Below are 19,453 nucleotides of genomic sequence, written 5' to 3'. Positions count from 1 at the left end.
CCATCGTTAAAGTGTAGAGGTCATTGGAGGTCACGACTAAACAAAATATGAGCCGGATCGCTTTGATAGTTTCCGAGAAAAGTCCAACGTTAAGGTGGTGTCTACGGACGGCCGGCCGGCCGGACGGCCGGCCGGCCGGACGGCCGGCCGGACAGACTAACACTGACCGATTACATAGTCACTTTTTCTCAAGTGACTCAAAAACTCATTAATTAATTTTTAAGCCTCCAAGCTGAAATGCAATACCAAAGTCCGGACTTCGTCGAAGATTGCTTGACCAAAATTTCAATCAATTTGCTTAAAAAATGAAGGCGTGACAGTGCCGCCTCAACTTTCACAAAAAGCCGGATATGATGTCATCAAAGACATGGATTGAAAAAATGAACAAGAAGGGCAAAGCCCATACGACTCACATGCTTGACCTTGACCTTTACATGACCTTCAGGGTCAAGGTCAAATAACTAAACCTAGCAATGACATCATACACTAAGAACTGCTTTACACATTTTTCCTACCAAAATACATGTGACAGGTCATCCAAGGTCATGCAACACAAAGCTGTTAATTCAAGACATAGGAAGTACAATGGTGCTTATTGGCTCTTTCTACCATGAGATATGGTCACTTTTAGTGGTTCACTACCTTATTTTGGTCACATTTCATAAGGGTCAAAGTGACCTTGACCTTGATCATGTGACCAAATGTGTCTCATGATGAAAGCATAACATGTGCCCCACATAATTTTTAAGTTTGAAACAGTTATCTTCCATAGTTCAGGGTCAAGGTCACTTCAAAATATGTATACAATCCAACTTTGAAGAGCTCCTGTGACCTTGACCTTGAAGCAAGGTAAACCAAACTGGTATCAAAAGATGGGGCTTACTTTGCCTTATATATCATATATAGGTGAGGTATTGAATCTCAAAAACTTCAGAGAAAATGGGGAAAATGTGAAAAATAGCTGTTTTTTAGGCAACATTTATGGCCCCTGCGACCTTGACCTTGAAGCAAGGTCAAGATGCTATGTATGTTTTTTTGGGGCCTTGTCATCATACACCATCTTGCCAAATTTGGTACTGATAGACTGAATAGTGTCCAAGAAATATCCAACGTTAAAGTTTTCCGGACGGACGGACGGACGGACGGACGGACGACTCGGGTGAGTACATAGACTCACTTTTGCTTCGCATGTGAGTCAAAAAACCAGTCTGGGGATATCATACCCAGGAACTATCATGTGATATTTCATGAAGATCGGTCCAGTAGTTTTCCCTGAAGCGCTCTACACATACACACACACCACGTCCCTCATCTCCATTCCCCGTCTATGTTAAAACTTGACTAAATGTAAAAAGGAATGGAAAAGAAAGGAAAAAAAACAACCACCCAACCAATGTTATGCATAGAGTGAAATGTAACAGGGTCAAAGGAACAATTCAGTGAATCACTGTCAGGAAAAACAAAGTGGAAAATCAAATGATCACAAGAGTAGCATGACTTGTTAACAGAGTTTGCAAGCATCCTCACACATGTTCGCCAACATAGCATAAGCAAATGTTATCTTTACCTGTACAAATTGGTCACACTCATGGATAGTGACTGTTACTTGTGTTTTGAATGTTCACTTTCTTTCAACCTGTACAAATTGGTCACACTCATGGATAGTGACTGTTAATTGTGTTTTGAATGTTCAGTTTCTTTACCTGTACAAATTGGTCACACTCATGGATAGTGACTGTTACTTGTGTTTTGAATGTTCAGTTTCTTTACCTGTACAAATTGGTCACACTCATGGATAGTGACTGTTACTTGTGTTTTGAATGTTCAGTTTCTTTACCTGTACAAATTGGTCACACTCATGGATAGTGACTGTTACTTGTGTTTTGAATGTTCAGTTTCTTTACCTGTACAAATTGGTCACACTCATGGATAGTGACTGTTACTTGTGTTTTGAATGTTCAGTTTCTTTACCTGTACAAATTGGTCACACTCATGGATAGTGACTGTTACTTGTGTTTTGAATGTTCACTTTCTTTCAACCTGCATTTCAGTGTGATGTAAAACACGTATGGAAAACACTTTACTGTATACAGAAATGGACTAAACCAAACACTTTCACCAGGTTGCTTAGGACAACAAATGCACCCATAAGTCCAACAAAAACATAAATCTAATACTTACATGGAAAAAGAAAAATTCACAGAAAAAAAAGGAATGCAGCAAACTCTGTTAAAAAGTCGACACCTCAAAAAAACAATATCAACCCTTCCCCAAAACTTACACACTCACACCCACCCACACACACACTCACACCCACCCACACACACAATGACACTGCTGCCAACACTAAGTGCTGAAATCCAAGACACTGGGCGATGACCGATGCTCAGCTGCCTCTTAGTTGTCGTTTCCATCATCGTCTCCACGATCTGTTGTCTGCATCGTCGTCTTCCTCCTCATCGGGCGCTAGGAGGATGCGTTCGTCCATGTCCTCGTCCAGACTGACCAGCACATCGTCCACTTCCTCATCAGGGTTGATGGCCGCCTCGTCCAGTGTGTCAGGCACCTCATCCAGTGTGTCAGGCACCTCCTCCAGTGTGTCAGGCACCTCGTCCAGTTCGCCTGGAACCTCATCCAGGCTGGTGGCCGGATCGTCCATCGTCTCTTCTGTCTCACCACCTATCGTCACCTGAAGCTGAACACCAACACTCAACGTCAAAGATGGTCACCTGAAGCTGAACACCAACACTCAACGTCAAAGATGGTCAGTCCTCAATGTTCTGTAAGACATGAAATGACCAGCCAAGAGAAAGACAATGGCAAAGGAACAGAACCGACCTCACCCCAAATTACCAGTGATCTACATATTGACATACCTGCAACTGTCAATTGGTCAGATCTGTACATACCTGCAACTGTCAATTGGTCAGATCTGCACATACCTGCAACTGTCAATTGGTCAGATCTGCACATACCTACAACTGTCAATGGGTCAGATCTGCACATACCTACAACTGTCAATTGGTCAGATCTGTACATACCTACAACTGTCAATTGGTCAGATCTGCACATACCTACAACTGTCAATTGGTCAGATCTGCACATACCTGCAACTGTCAATAGGTCAGATCTGCACATACCTGCAACTGTCAATTGGTCAGATCTGCACATACCTACAACTGTCAATTGGTCAGATCTGCACATACCTGCAACTGTCAATGGGTCAGATCTGCACATACCTGCAACTGTCAATTGGTCAGATCTGCACATACCTGCAACTGTCAATTGGTCAGATCTGCACATACCTGCAACTGTCAATTGGTCAGATCTGCACATACCTGAAGCCTGGACAACATCTTACAGGTTAGCGCACAGTAACATTATCTTTGACCGAAATAACTGAGGCAGCACTGACATTACTCATCAAACTTTTCAAATTGTTTTCCTTTACAGGTTATGGCTAGGGGCTTGAATGAAGAGAGGTGTGGGGGCGTAAGAGAAGAATGTAAGGGAAGTTGAGGGATTGGAGTTAGAAGTGTCTATTTCACAACCTCATCCTCCTCAGTGTCGGCATCGTCAGTCTGGTCAGAGGGGATGGCGGCAGCGATGTCGGCTTCCGTGTTGAGGTGAACCTGCCCCATGTGCCAGCGTACAGACAGCGCTCGCTTCTTGAACCTCGCTCCTGCAGCATACGCCTAAAAACAGAGAGGCGTTGCCACATCAAGCAGCAACACAATCACCTTGACTTGGTGCTAGAAAGGCATCACCACATCAAACAACAACACAATCACCTTGACTTGGTGCTAGAAAGGCATCACCACATCAAACAACAACACAATCACCTTGACTTGGTGCTAGAAAGGCATCACCACATCAAACAACACAATCACCTTGACTTGGTGCTAGAAAGGCATCACCACATCAAACAACAACACAATCACCTTGACTTGGTGCTAGAAAGGCATCACCACATCAAACAACAACACAATCACCTTGACTTGGTGCTAGAAAGGCATCACCACATCAAACAACAACACAATCACCTTGACTTGGTGCTAGAAAGGCATCACCACATCAAACAACACAATCACCTTGACTTGGTGCTAGAAAGGCATCACCACATCAAACAACAACACAATCACCTTGACTTGGTGCTAGAAAGGCATCACCACAACAAACAACACAATCACCTTGACTTGGTGCTAGAAAGGCATCACCACATCAAACAACAACACAATCACCTTGACTTGGTGCTAGAAAGGCATCACCACATCAAACAACAACACAATCACCTTGACTTGGTGCTAGAAAGGCATCACCACATCAAACAACAACACAATCACCTTGACTTGGTGCTAGAAAGGCATCACCACATCAAACAACAACACAATCACCTTGACTTGGTGCTAGAAAGGCATCACCACATCAAACAACACAAACATCTGCTGGGCTCCTTACAAATCTATTTATATAACGAGTCTGTTACTTTCTGTGATTCTGTCTGCACCGCACCACACACAAAAAATTCCCTCCTGTTGCAGTCAAATATGTCTAAAATGGACAACTCAAGGGACCAAGCATAGTGTCAGGGGTCGTCACCAGGGCAGCTTCCACTGCTACCAGGTTGTCTTATGTCACAAAGATTGATATTGTTTAAAGTCTGTTCACTTTACGCTTTACACATCTCCTGAAGTAAAACACACAATCAACAACTGGTGAACTCTGACAAGATGAATTAGCATGTGAGCCACTACTCACAAAGTTTACATTTCCTCTTGCAGCACAATTCATCCATGCTATCTCACTACACTTCTTATTCTTGCAATCACATACAACCTCCACATTATTGGCTCACGTAAGTGTAGCCTATGTGATGCTAACTTTTGTCTGTCTGTGCGTGTGTATGTGTGTGATAGAAACTTTAACATTTGACTGAACACCGAAATACTAATTTTACCTGGTTATTATCCAAGCAACAGCTTCAAAGTATTGAAACAATGATCAACATTTCGTCGGCACATATGTAGTTAAAGTGTGTATCCAAAGAAAACGGGTGGTGGGTTGTTTTTTTTTTTGGGGGGGGGGGGGGGGGGGGGGTAAAAACAGGTGACTGGTTTGTGTCGTGTGTGGTATGTAGACCAGGTCAGGGGTCAAGGTTAAGTCAGATCGCGTGAAGGATTGTGGTATAGATACAGTTCTCACCCAGCTGCAGTTCGCCGATTCGGGGAAAACGATTTCACATTGTTCGGTTTCGTAGCCCCAGAAAAATAGATAAAGAAGATACAAAAGGAGATTTCCTACAGGTTGATCTGCACAGCGTGTTTCCAGTGTCTGCGTGAGGAAGCGCTGTCGAAAGCGCAGTGTCAATCTGGCAGTCGTGTCCCCGTAAGTAGGCTACAGACAGACAGATCTAGATCTAGTGTCTCCCACTCTTGCACCGTGTCACCTATGCTTAGGCCAAAAAAAAAAAATTGTCTGTTTCTGGTCACCCGACAGACCCTAAATTTCGGCGCCGACCCTAAACTTTTTTTTTCCAAACTCAAAAATTTTTTTTTTTTTTTTTGGTGGTAAAGGACAGGGTGAGAAAATGAACAACAAAAACGTGTGAAAACGAAAGTCCGCTGACGATTTGTAAATGTGTTGAGTGTCTTGTCTCTATGTATAGTGAATCCAGTCTCTTTGCGCGATTTTTAAAGTTAGTTTTATTGGTCTACATTTTGGGTAAAAAAAGAAAATAAAAAAATCCCTACCTACCGACCCTATTTTTTTTAGCCATGTTACCAGAAACAATTTTTTTTTTTGGCCTTACTGTGTATGTGTGACGGAGTGAATGAGTTTGTGTTACTGTTTGTTGATTTCTTACGGGAGCCTTGAAGGCTTCGCCTCTTGTTTACTATGACATCAGGGTAGTGACACAAAGGCATCAGCAAACTTAAAGAGTGCACAAGCAAAGAGTCGGGGTACTCACCGATTCAGCCTGCTTTCTGTTGGCGAAAGTCAGCATTAGGCAGGGAATATCCTCCTTCAACTCAGTCTGTACTATTTCTCCAAACAACTGCCAAGAGAGTGTTACTTCAGTTAATCAAACAAACATAACATATTGACTTGATTAACACTTTCTGTTCCCATATTTTATCTAACATTCACAAGCATACACCTTGTACACATGCAAGACAACTCTCTCTGACACACCCTCCCACCCCCCTCTCCCACCCCCTCTCCCACCCCTCTCTCCCACCCCCCTCTCCCACCCCCCTCTCCCTACCCTGTGTCTGTCTCTATCTCCCTCTCTATGAGTGCAGGTGGTGTATCAACAATCTGTCAGAAGAATGTCTGGACGCACAAATACAATGATCACACTCTTGCCCCATTCAGACTTATTTCCCAGTCACTGCCTGCCGAAATGCTTGACAAACTGCTACAATTGTTGATTGTGCCGGAGCTTTGTGCACCAATGTCTGTCGGTCTCTCTCAGTCAAACCCCCTCAGTACAGGAAAAGCGGGGATGGGACAGGGGTAAACATGAACAAGCTTACTAGGGTGTGCCGCCTCCTGAGTAGTCCCCTAAAGGTACAAGTGAATAGTTCTAGAATTTAAGCATTAAAAAATGAGCTATTTGATGTGATCTAGGTTGATTTAGATGGACTGTCTCTCTCTACAAGCCACTGAGTAAAAAAAGGAGGGGATACTCACAGCGAAGTGGGCCTTGACCTCGTCCAGATCCTCCTGTAGGAAGCCCCGCACCTCCAGTGTCTTGGGTCTCTTGTCCAGGGTCATGCTGCCTCCCCCGCGACCGCGACCCCCTTGCCACCACGGCCCTGACCCCCGACCTCTGGCCAGTCCGCGACCCCGGCCAAGCAAGCCCATGGAGGCTGCCTGGAAAGAGAAAGGGTCTGACTGGGGCTGAAACACACACAACGCAGTCACACGTTCAACATCCACCGTCAAGACCCAGGTACCAGCACGACACAACACTGTGGCCTTGAGTGGACAGTCACACGTTCAACATCTGCCGTCAAGACCCAGGTACCAGCACGACACAACACCGTAGCCTTGAGTGGACAGTCACACGTTCAGCATCCACCGTCAAGACCCAGGTACCAGCACGACACAACACTGTGGCCTGGAGTGAACAGTCACACGTTCAGCATCCACCGTCAAGACCCAGGTACCAGCACGACACAACACTGTGGCCTTGAGTGGACAGTCACACGTTCAACATCCTCCGTCAAGACCCAGGTACCAGCACGACACAACACTGTGGCCTTGAGTGGACAGTCACACGTTCAGCATCCACCGTCAAGACCCAGGTACCAGCATGACACAACACTGTGGCCTTGAGATTTCAGAAATGGAAGTTCAGTCAAGAAGGTTGGCAAACCCCCCTGAAGCTCAATTATTTTCATCTTTCCGAAAGGGGTGGAAAATCTGTTGAGACAAGTTCTGAGTCGGAATTACAAAATTTGCATGGAAATCTCATGCCTGACACATGAAAGCAAGCTCAGCCCATAGCATCTCCCCTCACTCATCAAAGCGGTGTTAACCAACCTGCTGGGTGAGCTCTACAAGGCGGTGCCTGAGCATCTCCCCTCACTCATCAAAGCGGTGTTAACCAACCTGCTGGGTGAGCTCTACAAGGCGGTGCCTGAGGATCTCCCCTCACTCATCAAAGCGGTGTTAACCAACCTGCTGGGTGAGCTCTACAAGGCGGTGCCTGAGCATCTCCCCTCACTCATCAAAGCGGTGTTAACCAACCTGCTGGGTGAGCTCTACAAGGCGGTGCCTGAGCATCTCCCCTCACTCATCAAAGCGGTGTTAACCAACCTGCTGGGTGAGCTCTACAAGGCGGTGCCTAAGCATCTCCCCTCACTCATCAAAGCGGTGTTAACCAACCTGCTGGGTGAGCTCTACAAGGCGGTGCCTGAGCACGCTGGTGTCTTCACCGGTGCCCTGCTTGGTCATCAGGTCCAGCTCCGTGTCCAAGATGTCCCTCTTCACCGTCTGCTGTACCCCTGTCACCGCCGGTGATGTTGAAGTTGTTGCGGCAACGGTGGGGCTGGGTGTCGGGGTGTTGACCAGTTTGTGGGATCCGGCGGGTGTCGGGGTGTTGACCAGTTTGTGGGATCCGGCGGGTGGCAGTTTCTTGGCCATCGGTGTGCCGCTTTTGAACTTGAGTTTGTCAATGCTGTCTGATACCACCTTCAGCATCTGTTGGACATTTGTGCAGCCATGTTAGCAAGCAGTAACTCAAGGGCTGCCTCATAGGCTTACAATTATTTTGTAAAATGGAAGAGAGTTTGCTGTAAGTAAGTCTGTCAACCTTTAGTCTATCAACCTTTTAGTCTGTCAACCTTTAGTCCGTCAACCTTTTTTTACTCCAGCTGTAAACTGAGCACACCAACACTTTCTTTGACCAGCCGTGCCACAGCTGCATGCGAGAAATTGTAGGGATCTTTAAAAAAAAAAGGCCATAACGTTTGTATCATTGTTCTCTTTATCATCAAAGCTGGACAGATCATGCAAAGATAGCTGTGAAATATAACATGAAAGTTTCTTTTTTTTTTATAACATGAATTTTTGTTTTTGTTTTTTAAAATAATTTTTTTCAGTTATAACATGCTTTTTGTTGCATTTTGTGGTGTTTTTTTCCCCCTGATGAAGCTTTCATAAGCGAAAATTCGTATCGTCTTGTGGTGTTCTTGTATCGGTGAGTACAGAAATCTTTGTTTTTTAACTTGATGAAAGTTTCATTCAAATTCAAACAGCTACGTTCACTGGCACTGACAAACCTGTGCCATGTACAAAGAACAGATTACAACAGTAATGACTGAACAGAAGATAATCAACACCAATATCTTGTAGCAATCACCACAAGAATATGTCTGACCTTCATGATGTTGGTCTTTTCTTCCAAAGTCAACGTTGTTTTGCCTCTCTCCAGTTTATCCAGCAGGAGCTGGAAAGAAAGAACTCAATTTCTTAATGTCTGTGATCGGTTCACAAGGTGCTTGTGAAGCTAACAACAGAACTAAAACACATCCTCCTCAGCAAGACATCTCAGTGTTTTCAAATATTGGATGCAAGATAAAGAGAAGTCTCCACAAACCAGAGTGAAACAAGGACAAGATGTACTGTCTCTTTCTTCATCTTTCTAATTATTATAGGTTTTTTTTATTTTGTGTGTGTGGATAGGGCTGAGTTGTTTAATTTATTTTGTTATTGTCTTTATATTGTGTTCAAGGATTGAAAAACTGATGCAAGAGATTGTCAAAATAGATGCCATCTTCACAAGCATGCTTACACGCTACTGGTTATGCCCTCTGGCATGTAAAGCAGCGAATAGAAATGACTAACTGCGAGTAAAGCTAGTGTTTAGACATATATATATCTATAATGTTCGTGTAAATTGTCACTAACAAAGACATAAACCCATCAGCTTGGACCTTGAAATAGAAGGACAATTGCAACTCTATCTTCAAATGTGATGTGTGCAGTGATCCTATGTGATAGTGTGACCATGGTGTGCTCACCTTCTGCTGGGCCACCTGCTGTTCCAGCAACACCTGTTTCTTCTTGTCCAGCTCTGCCTTCTTCACTATGGCCTCCTGGTCAACACACAACACTAACCAGTCACCAGTCATCATGGTCAACACACAACACTAACCAGTCAGCATGGTCAACACACAACACTAACCAGTCAGCATGGTCAACACACAACACTAACCAGTCAGCATGGTCAACACACAACACTAACCAGTCAGCATGGTCAACACACAACACTAACCAGTCACCAGTCAGCATGGTCAACACACAACACTAACCAGTCAGCATGGTCAACACACAACACTAACCAGTCACCAGTCAGCATGGTCAACACACAACACAACCAGTCAGCATGGTCAACACACAACACTAACCAGTCACCAGTCAGCATGGTCAACACACAACACTAACCAGTCACCAGTCAGCATGGTCAACACACAACACTAACCAGTCAGCATGGTCAACACAACACTAACCAGTCACCAGCCAGCATGGTCAACACACAACACTAACCAGTCAGCATGGTCAACACACAACACTAACCAGTCACCAGTCAGCATGGTCAACACACAACACTAACCAGTCAGCATGGTCAACACACAACACTAACCAGTCACCAGTCAGCATGGTCAACACACAACACTAACCAGTCAGCATGGTCAACACACAACACTAACCAGTCAGCATGGTCAACACCCAACACTAACCAGTCATCATGGTCAACACACAACACTAACCAGTCAGCATGGTCAACACACAACACTAACCAGTCAGCATGGTCAACACACAACACTAACCAGTCAGCATGGTCAACACCCAACACTAACCAGTCAGCATGGTCAACACACAACACTAACCAGTCAGCATGGTCAACACACAACACTAACCAGTCAGCATGGTCAACACCCAACACTAACCAGTCACCAGCCAGCATGGTCAACACACAACACTAACCAGTCAGCATGGTCAACACACAACACTAACCAGTCAGCATGGTCAACACACAACACTAACCAGTCAGCATGGTCAACACACAACACTAACCAGTCAGCATGGTCAACACACAACACTAACCAGTCACCAGTCAGCATGGTCAACACACAACACTAACCAGTCACCAGTCAGCATGGTCAACACACAACACTAACCAGTCAGCATGGTCAACACCCAACACTAACCAGTCAGCATGGTCAACACCCAACACTAACCAGTCAGCATGGTCAACACACAACACTAACCAGTCACCAGTCAGCATGGTCAACACACAACACTAACCAGTCAGCATGGTCAACACACAACACTAACCAGTCAGCATGGTCAACACACAACACTAACCAGTCAGCAGTCAGCATGGTCAACACCCAACACTAACCAGTCACCAGTCAGCATGGTCAACACACAACACTAACCAGTCACCATGGTCAACACACAACACTAACCAGTCAGCATGGTCAACACACAACACTAACCAGTCAGCAGTCAGCATGGTCAACACCCAACACTAACCAGTCACCAGTCAGCATGGTCAACACACAACACTAACCAGTCAGCATGGTCAACACCCAACACTAACCAGTCAGCATGGTCAACACCCAACACTAACCAGTCAGCATGGTCAACACACAACACTAACCAGTCACCATTCAGCATGGTCAACACACAACACTAACCAGTCAGCATGGTCAACACACAACACTAACCAGTCAGCATGGTCAACACACAACACTAACCAGTCAGCAGTCAGCATGGTCAACACACAACACTAACCAGTCAGCATGGTCAACACACAACACTAACCAGTCAGCATGGTCAACACACAACACTAACCAGTCACCAGTCAGCATGGTCAACACACAACACTAACCAGTCAGCATGGTCAACACACAACACTAACCAGTCATCATGGTCAACACCCAACACTAACCAGTCACCAGTCAGCATGGTCAACACACAACACTAACCAGTCAGCATGGTCAACACACAACACTAACCAGTCACCAGTCAGTATGGTCAACACACAACACTAACCAGTCACCAGTCAGCATGGTCAACACACAACACTAACCAGTCACCAGTCAGCATGGTCAACACACAACACTAACCAGTCAGCATGGTCAACACACAACACTAACCAGTCAGCATGGTCAACACACAACACTAACCAGTCACCAGTCAGCATGGTCAACACACAACACTAACCAGTCAGCATGGTCAACACACAACACTAACCAGTCACCAGTCATCATGGTCAACACACAACACTAACCAGTCAGCATGGTCAACACACAACACTAACCAGTCAGCATGGTCAACACACAACACTAACCAGTCACCAGTCATCATGGTCAACACACAACACTAACCAGTCAGCATGGTCAACACACAACACTAACCAGTCAGCATGGTCAACACACAACACTAACCAGTCACCAGTCAGCATGGTCAACACACAACACTAACCAGTCACCATGGTCAACACACAACACTAACCAGTCAGCATGGTCAACACACAACACTAACCAGTCACCATGGTCAACACACAACACTAACCAGTCATCATGGTCAACACACAACACTAACCAGTCACCAGTCAGCATGGTCAACACACAACACTAACCAGTCACCAGTCATCATGGTCAACACACAACACTAACCAGTCAGCATGGTCAACACACAACACTAACCAGTCAGCATGGTCAACACACAACACTAACCAGTCAGCAGTCAGCATGGTCAACACCCAACACTAACCAGTCAGCATGGTCAACACACAACACTAACCAGTCAGCATGGTCAACACACAACACTAACCAGTCACCAGTCAGCATGGTCAACACACAACACTAACCAGTCATCATGGTCAACACACAACACTAACCAGTCAGCATGGTCAACACACAACACTAACCAGTCACCAGTCAGCATGGTCAACACACAACACTAACCAGTCAGCATGGTCAACACACAACACTAACCAGTCAGCATGGTCAACACACAACACTAACCAGTCATCATGGTCAACACACAACACTAACCAGTCACCAGTCATCATGGTCAACACACAACACTAACCAGTCACCAGTCATCATGGTCAACACACAACACTAACCAGTCACCAGTCAGCATGGTCAACACACAACACTAACCAGTCACCAGTCAGCATGGTCAACACACAACACTAACCAGTCACCAGTCAGCATGGTCAACACACAACACTAACCAGTCACCAGTCAGCATGGTCAACACACAACACTAACCAGTCACCAGTCAGCATGGTCAACACACAACACTAACCAGTCAGCATGGTCAACACACAACACTAACCAGTCACCATGGTCAACACACAACACTAACCAGTCAGCATGGTCAACACACAACACTAACCAGTCAGCATGGTCAACACACAACACTAACCAGTCAGCATGGTCAACACACAACACTAACCAGTCACCAGTCAGCATGGTCAACACACAACACTAACCAGTCACCAGTCAGCATGGTCAACACACAACACTAACCAGTCACCAGTCAGCATGGTCAACACACAACACTAACCAGTCAGCATGGTCAACACACAACACTAGTGTGTCATTAGTTGAATATTAGTTGTCAAGTTGTGAATGTTGTGGAAGGAAGTCACTTTAAAGCATGCTGACTTTACTACAGGACCCGAGAACTAAAATGAAAAACAGTGCTCTACACAATAGTATCTCTGGTCATCAAATGTTCATAGTCCATGACTCACGGACTGTGACCAGAGAACTTTTAACCTTGGGACAACACTTTGGATGAATGCAGTATGCCCTCTCTGCCCATTTTCTTAAGATGTACAGCATATGCACCCCAGCCAATCAACTCCGTAACCTATTTAGCGCTGTTGAATCAAACTGTCACAGAACTACGCTAACAGCGTGACTTGACGCTCCCTTTCAATACAACTCAATAAAACTCTTAAAAACAATTGTGTTTGGAACACAAGTACATTCCACCAACAGGTATAGGTTAACTCAGTCCTTTCTAATCCATACAACCCCTCAAGTATTTCATCCCAAACAACACTTCTCGTGGCTGTAGCATCCCAAACAACACTTCTCGTGGCTGTAGCATCCCAAACAACACTTCTCGTGGCTGTAGCATCCCAAACAACACTTCTCGTGGCTGTAGCATCCCAAACAACACTTCTCGTGGCTGTAGCATCCCAAACAACACTTCTCGTGGCTGTAGCATGTCAAGACAAATACCTATGAATTGTTGAATAAACACTGTTTAAACCAAGACATAGAGGTAAAGTTCCATCCCTACCTTTTTCAGCTCCTCGTTCTTCTTGATGGCCTCGATGCGTGACACAAAGTTGGCGGACCCCACAGTGGTGGGACTGAACTTGGGTGCGACGGCCGCCCTGGCCTTGGTCACCTGCTGGTTGAACACCGTCTTCCTCAGGTGGCCCAGTGAAGTGGTGTACACGATGCTCTGCACACCACCAAATGGAGGTTAAGATGAAGGTAAACTGAGCTGTTACGAATGACAGTGACAGTTTTCAATTGCTTCGTTATGTCTTGACCAGTACTCATGACTTTGGTACTGTTGTGTTCCCAAGACTCTGCACTTTTCTTTGACATAAGGCTCACTGTGTATAACTGGATCAACCAGGTGATAGTACCAAATGAATAAAGTAATTAGTTTTTTTTCTGATTAAGGTACATACTGTGACTAATTGGAACCTGGCAGTGAAAAGAGTATCACTGCAAGTCTAGAGGAAATCACAGTATCAAGGTTGTAAAGAGTATGACTGCAAGTCTAGAGGAAACCACAGTATCAAGGTTGTAAAGAGTATGACTGCAAGTCTAGAGGAAACCACAGTATCAAGGTTGTAAAGAGTATGACTGCAAGTCTAGAGGAAACCACAGTATCAAGGTTGTAAAGAGTATCACTGCAAGTCTAGAGGAAACCACAGTATCAAGGTTGTAAAGAGTATCACTGCAAGTCTAGAGGAAATCACAGTATCAAGGTTGTAAAGAGTATCACTGCAAGTCTAGAGGAAATCACAGTATCAAGGTTGTAAAGAGTATGACTGCAAGTCTAGAGGAAATCACAGTATCAAGGTTGTAAAGAGTATGACTGCAAGTCTAGAGGAAACCACAGTATCAAGGTTGTAAAGAGTATGACTGCAAGTCTAGAGGAAACCACAGTATCAAGGTTGTAAAGAGTATGACTGCAAGTCTAGAGGAAACCACAGTATCAAGGTTGTAAAGAGTGTGACTGCAAGTCTAGAGGAAACCACAGTATCAAGGTTGTAAAGAGTGTGACTGCAAGTCTAGAGGAAACCACAGTATCAAGGTTGTAAAGAGTATGACTGCAAGTCTAGAGGAAATCACAGTATCAAGGTTGTAAAGAGTGTGACTGCAAGTCTAGAGGAAATCACAGTATCAAGGTTGTAAAGAGTGTGACTGCAAGTCTAGAGGAAACCACAGTATCAAGGTTGTAAAGAGTGTGACTGCAAGTCTAGAGGATATCACAGTATCAAGGTTGTAAAGAGTATGACTGCAAGTCTAGAGGAAACCACAGTATCAAGGTTGTAAAGAGTATGACTGCAAGTCTAGAGGAAACCACAGTATCAAGGTTGTAAAGAGTATGACTGCAAGTCTAGAGGAAATCACAGTATCAAGGTTGTAAAGAGTATGACTGCAAGTCTAGAGGAAACCACAGTATCAAGGTTGTAAAGAGTATGACTGCAAGTCTAGAGGAAACCACAGTATCAAGGTTGTAAAGAGTGTGACTGCAAGTCTAGAGGAAACCACAGTATCAAGGTTGTAAAGAGTATGACTGCAAGTCTAGAGGAAACCACAGTATCAAGGTTGTAAAGAGTATGACTGCAAGTCTAGAGGAAATCACAGTATCAAGGTTGTAAAGAGTGTGACTGCAAGTCTAGAGGAAACCACAGTATCAAGGTTGTAAAGAGTATCACTGCAAGTCTAGAGGAAACCACAGTATCAAGGTTGTAAAGAGGCGAGAAGGGGGGTGTCCAACAGACTTTTCTGCCTTCACCTTCAACTCAACTTCAATAACCAACATTTTCAGTCTGCATGAGGTATTTCCATATATAGCTTATCAAGACAAACACTGAATGACTCCTTGCTCTAAGCAGCCACACTGAACACTGTTTACCTGGTCAGTAGGCGTTCTGGGGCCGGCCTTGGTCATGTTGTTGAGGGACAGCTTGTGTGCCGGGGGGATGACTGTCTGCCGCACAACGCTCTGCGGCTTGCTGCTCGCGTCCTGCGAGGTGCTGCTCACTGCCTCTGTGCTCGACTGAACAACACGTAGGTTTGTTATTTTTCATTTAATTTCATTTAGTACATTATCCCAATGCTGGGTAATGCCGGTCGTTTTCCCCCAGTGGAAAGCTAGCAGCAACAAGGGTCGCGCCACCCAGGTGTCTGCGTGTTTAGGTGTAATCAGCCACCTGCACTAATGGCACAATGACCCAGGTCTTTTGTGTGCCAGTGTGGTGACACAGGGGTGGGACATGGATATCGTCTTTGAGTCTGCACATAAAGTTGACTTGTGTCCATCCCGGCCAGGATTTGAACCCGTGACCCTAGGATCACAAGTCCAGTGCTCTACCAACTGAGCTACCCGGCTCTACCAACTGAGCTACCAGGCTCTACCCACTGAGCTACCCGGCTCTACCAACTGAGCTACCCGGCTCTACCAACTGAGCTACCAGGCTCTACCCACTGAGCTACCCGGCTCTACCCACTGAGCTACCAGGCTCTACCCACTGAGCTACCAGGCTCTACCCACAGAGCTACCCGGCTCTACCCACTGAGCTACCAGGCTCTACCCACTGAGCTCCCCGGCTCTACCCACTGAGCTACCCGGCTCGACCCACTGAGCTACCCGGCTCTACCCACTGAGCTACCCGGCTCTACCCACTGAGCTACCCGGCGCTACCCACTGAGCTACCCGGCGCTACCCACTGAGCTACCCGGCTCTACCCACTGAGCTACCCGGCTCTACCCACTGAGCTACCCGGCTCTACCCACTGAGCTACCCGGCTCTACCCACTGAGCTACTCGGCTCTACCCATTGAGCTACCCGGCTCTACCCACTGAGCTACCCGGCTCTACCAACTGAGCTACCCGGCTCTACCCACTGAGCTACCCGGCTCTACCCACTGAGCTACCCGGCTCTACCAACTGAGCTACCCGGCCTTTGCATGCATGTTATCTGCTTCCCCTTTGCAACTGTTCCACCAGATTTGCCGTTCATGTTGAGTTATCTGCTAACCTAACACCCACTCTGTCTAAATTGTTACAAATAAAAATGTGAACACTAGCATACAAATGAGCCTGGACATTTGTTCATAGACCTCTGACACTGGCAAACATACGTATATGAAACAGAACTTACATTTTTTTCAAAAACACCAGTATAACTGCTACATGTTCCTTGACTTACAAAACAAACTGCTAAATATTTCTTGACAAAATACACTGCTACATATTGCTAGAGTTACAGAACAAAGCATCAAAACACATCTAACCTCCTCAGGATCATACTCTGAAATGGACAGGTCATTGGTTGGCTGGTTGAAGGGTCCCAGACGGTTGAGAATACCGCCTTGACCAGGTTCCCCCTCCGTCTTGGTTTTCTCCATACCACCACCACCTGCACCCCCATCACCGGCGGCATTCGCAGCAGGGTTAAATCCAGGGCCCGAGTTTGGCGCTTGGTTTGCGCCAGGACGGTGCCAGAAGAGCTTGATGAATCTGTTGTTGAAGACGGGCTCACTGCTGTGGTAGGCGCTGGCCGCTTCGTCGTTGCGTGAGTAAGAGATCAGAGCTGCCCCGGGGTCACCCTCAAACTTAACCTGAAAATGAAGCAGGTTTTGGTTTGATCAAACACCGGTCTTGTGCAACTTTGGACCATTTCTTCATCTTTCCTTGCCGTGATGGTACTGAAGAAACTGAAAAAACTGAATTGAAGTATTGTTAACATCAGGGTGCTCATTTGTGTCTTTGTAAAGGAAGTCCCTGGAGGAGCTTCAGGGCCTCCCTAACTCAGTCTCAGATATTACTTGATCCTTCCACAGTAAAATGCTACCACAAACACTGCTCTCTAAAACTCTCCTCTTGCAAATTGCCATGTAAATCTTTGTGCTCACTTCATTAGGAGAACAAGACAGCCCAGGTATTCTCAGATTCGTCTACTGTACAAGAGAAGTGACTGCAGTACTCAGTAGGGGGTACTCACCTGAATATTTGTCAAGGTGCCGAACTTGCCGAAGTGTTCGTTGAGCTTGGCAATGTTGTTCATCTCTGGGGGAATCTTGCGAACTTCCAGCGTGGTGTTGGTCTGCTTGAACTGCTGTCTCTGGAAACCTGAAGCACACAACCTAGATACTGTAGAGTGAGGAACGCAACACTGACAACTGAAGCACACAACCTAGATACTGTAGAGTGAGGAACGCAACACTGACAACTGCAGCACACAACCTAGATACTGTAGAGCGAGGAACGCAACACTGACAACTGCAGCACACAACCTAGATACTGTAGAGTGAGGAACGCAACACTGACAACTGAAGCACACAACCTAGATACTGTAGAGTGAGGAACGCAACACTGACAACTGCAGCACACAACCTAGATACTGTAGAGTGAGGAACGCAACACTGACAACTGATGCACACAACCTAGATACTGTAGAGTGAGGAACGCAACACTGACAACTGCAGCACACAACCTAGATACTGTAGAGTGAGGAACGCAACACCGACAACTGCAGCACACAACCTAGATACTGTAGAGTGAGGAACGCAACACCGACAACTGCAGTACACAACCTAGATACTGTAAAGTGAGGAACGCAACACCGACAACTGCAGCACACAACCTAGATACTGTAGAGTGAGGAACGCAACACTGACAACTGCAGCACACAACCTAGATACTGTAGAGTGAGGAACGCAACACTGACAACTGATGCACACAACCTAGATACTGTAGAGTGAGGAACGCAACACCGACAACTGCAGCACACAACCTAGATACTGTAGAGTGAGGAACGCAACACCGACAACTGCAGCACACAACCTAAATACTGTAGAGTGAGGAACGCAACACCGACAACTGCAGCACACAACCTAGATACTGTAGAGTGAGGAACGCAACACTGACAACTGCAGCACACAACCTAGATACTGTAGAGTGAGGAACGCAACACTGACAGTGACAACTGCAGCACACAACCTAGATACTGTAGAGTGAGGAACGCAACACTGACAACTGATGCACACAACCTAGATACTGTAGAGTGAGGAACGCAACACCGACAACTGCAGCACACAACCTAGATACTGTAGAGTGAGGAACGCAACACTGACAACTGATGCACACAACCTAGATACTGTAGAGCGAGGAACGCAACACTGACAACTGCAGCACACAACCTAGATACTGTAGAGCGAGGAACGCAACACTGACAACTGCAGCACACAACCTAGATACTGTAAAGTGAGGAACGCAACACCGACAACTGCAGTACACAACCTAGATACTGTAAAGTGAGGAACGCAACACCGACAACTGCAGCACACAACCTAGATACTGTAGAGTGAGGAACGCAACACTGACAACTGCAGCACACAACCTAGATACTGTAGAGTGAGGAACGCAACACTGACAACTGATGCACACAACCTAGATACTGTAGAGTGAGGAACGCAACACTGACAACTGATGCACACAACCTAGATACTGTAGAGTGAGGAACGCAACACCGACAACTGCAGCACACAACCTAGATACTATAGAGTGAGGAACGCAACACTGACAACTGCAGCACACAACCTAGATACTGTAGAGTGAGGAACGCAACACCGACAACTGATGCACACAACCTAGAT

At 45.8% G+C, this 19,453-nt stretch overlaps 1 protein-coding gene across 2 annotated transcripts in view; it reads right to left on the bottom strand.

Moving 5' to 3' along the window:
• Window positions 1-1,644: 1,644 nt before the first annotated feature.
• LOC138969553 (RNA-binding protein 26-like) overlaps window positions 1,645-19,453 on the bottom strand; it is a 55,115-nt gene continuing 37,306 nt past the window's right edge. The window contains exons 11-21 of one of the 2 annotated variants that reach the window (XM_070342380.1): window positions 17,800-17,927; window positions 17,090-17,416; window positions 15,709-15,852; window positions 13,846-14,013; window positions 9,531-9,605; window positions 8,888-8,956; window positions 7,894-8,208; window positions 6,694-6,876; window positions 5,969-6,055; window positions 3,552-3,695; window positions 1,645-2,695 (exon numbers count right to left, since the gene is read on the bottom strand). In XM_070342380.1, the coding sequence (XP_070198481.1) occupies window positions 2,414-2,695; window positions 3,552-3,695; window positions 5,969-6,055; window positions 6,694-6,876; window positions 7,894-8,208; window positions 8,888-8,956; window positions 9,531-9,605; window positions 13,846-14,013; window positions 15,709-15,852; window positions 17,090-17,416; window positions 17,800-17,927 (1,922 nt within the window). In that variant the 3' untranslated portion in view covers window positions 1,645-2,413. Of the gene's footprint in view, window positions 2,696-3,551; window positions 3,696-5,968; window positions 6,056-6,693; window positions 6,904-7,893; window positions 8,209-8,887; window positions 8,957-9,530; window positions 9,606-13,845; window positions 14,014-15,708; window positions 15,853-17,089; window positions 17,417-17,799; window positions 17,928-19,453 lie in introns of both variants that reach the window. The other variant, XM_070342379.1, reaches the window with a different exon arrangement.

The sequence above is a fragment of the Littorina saxatilis genome, linkage group LG6 (assembly GCF_037325665.1).
Source record: "Littorina saxatilis isolate snail1 linkage group LG6, US_GU_Lsax_2.0, whole genome shotgun sequence".
Lineage (NCBI taxonomy): Eukaryota > Metazoa > Mollusca > Gastropoda > Littorinimorpha > Littorinidae > Littorina > Littorina saxatilis.
Note: the sequence above shows the minus strand (reverse complement) of the source record. Positions and strands in the feature narration are given on the sequence as shown.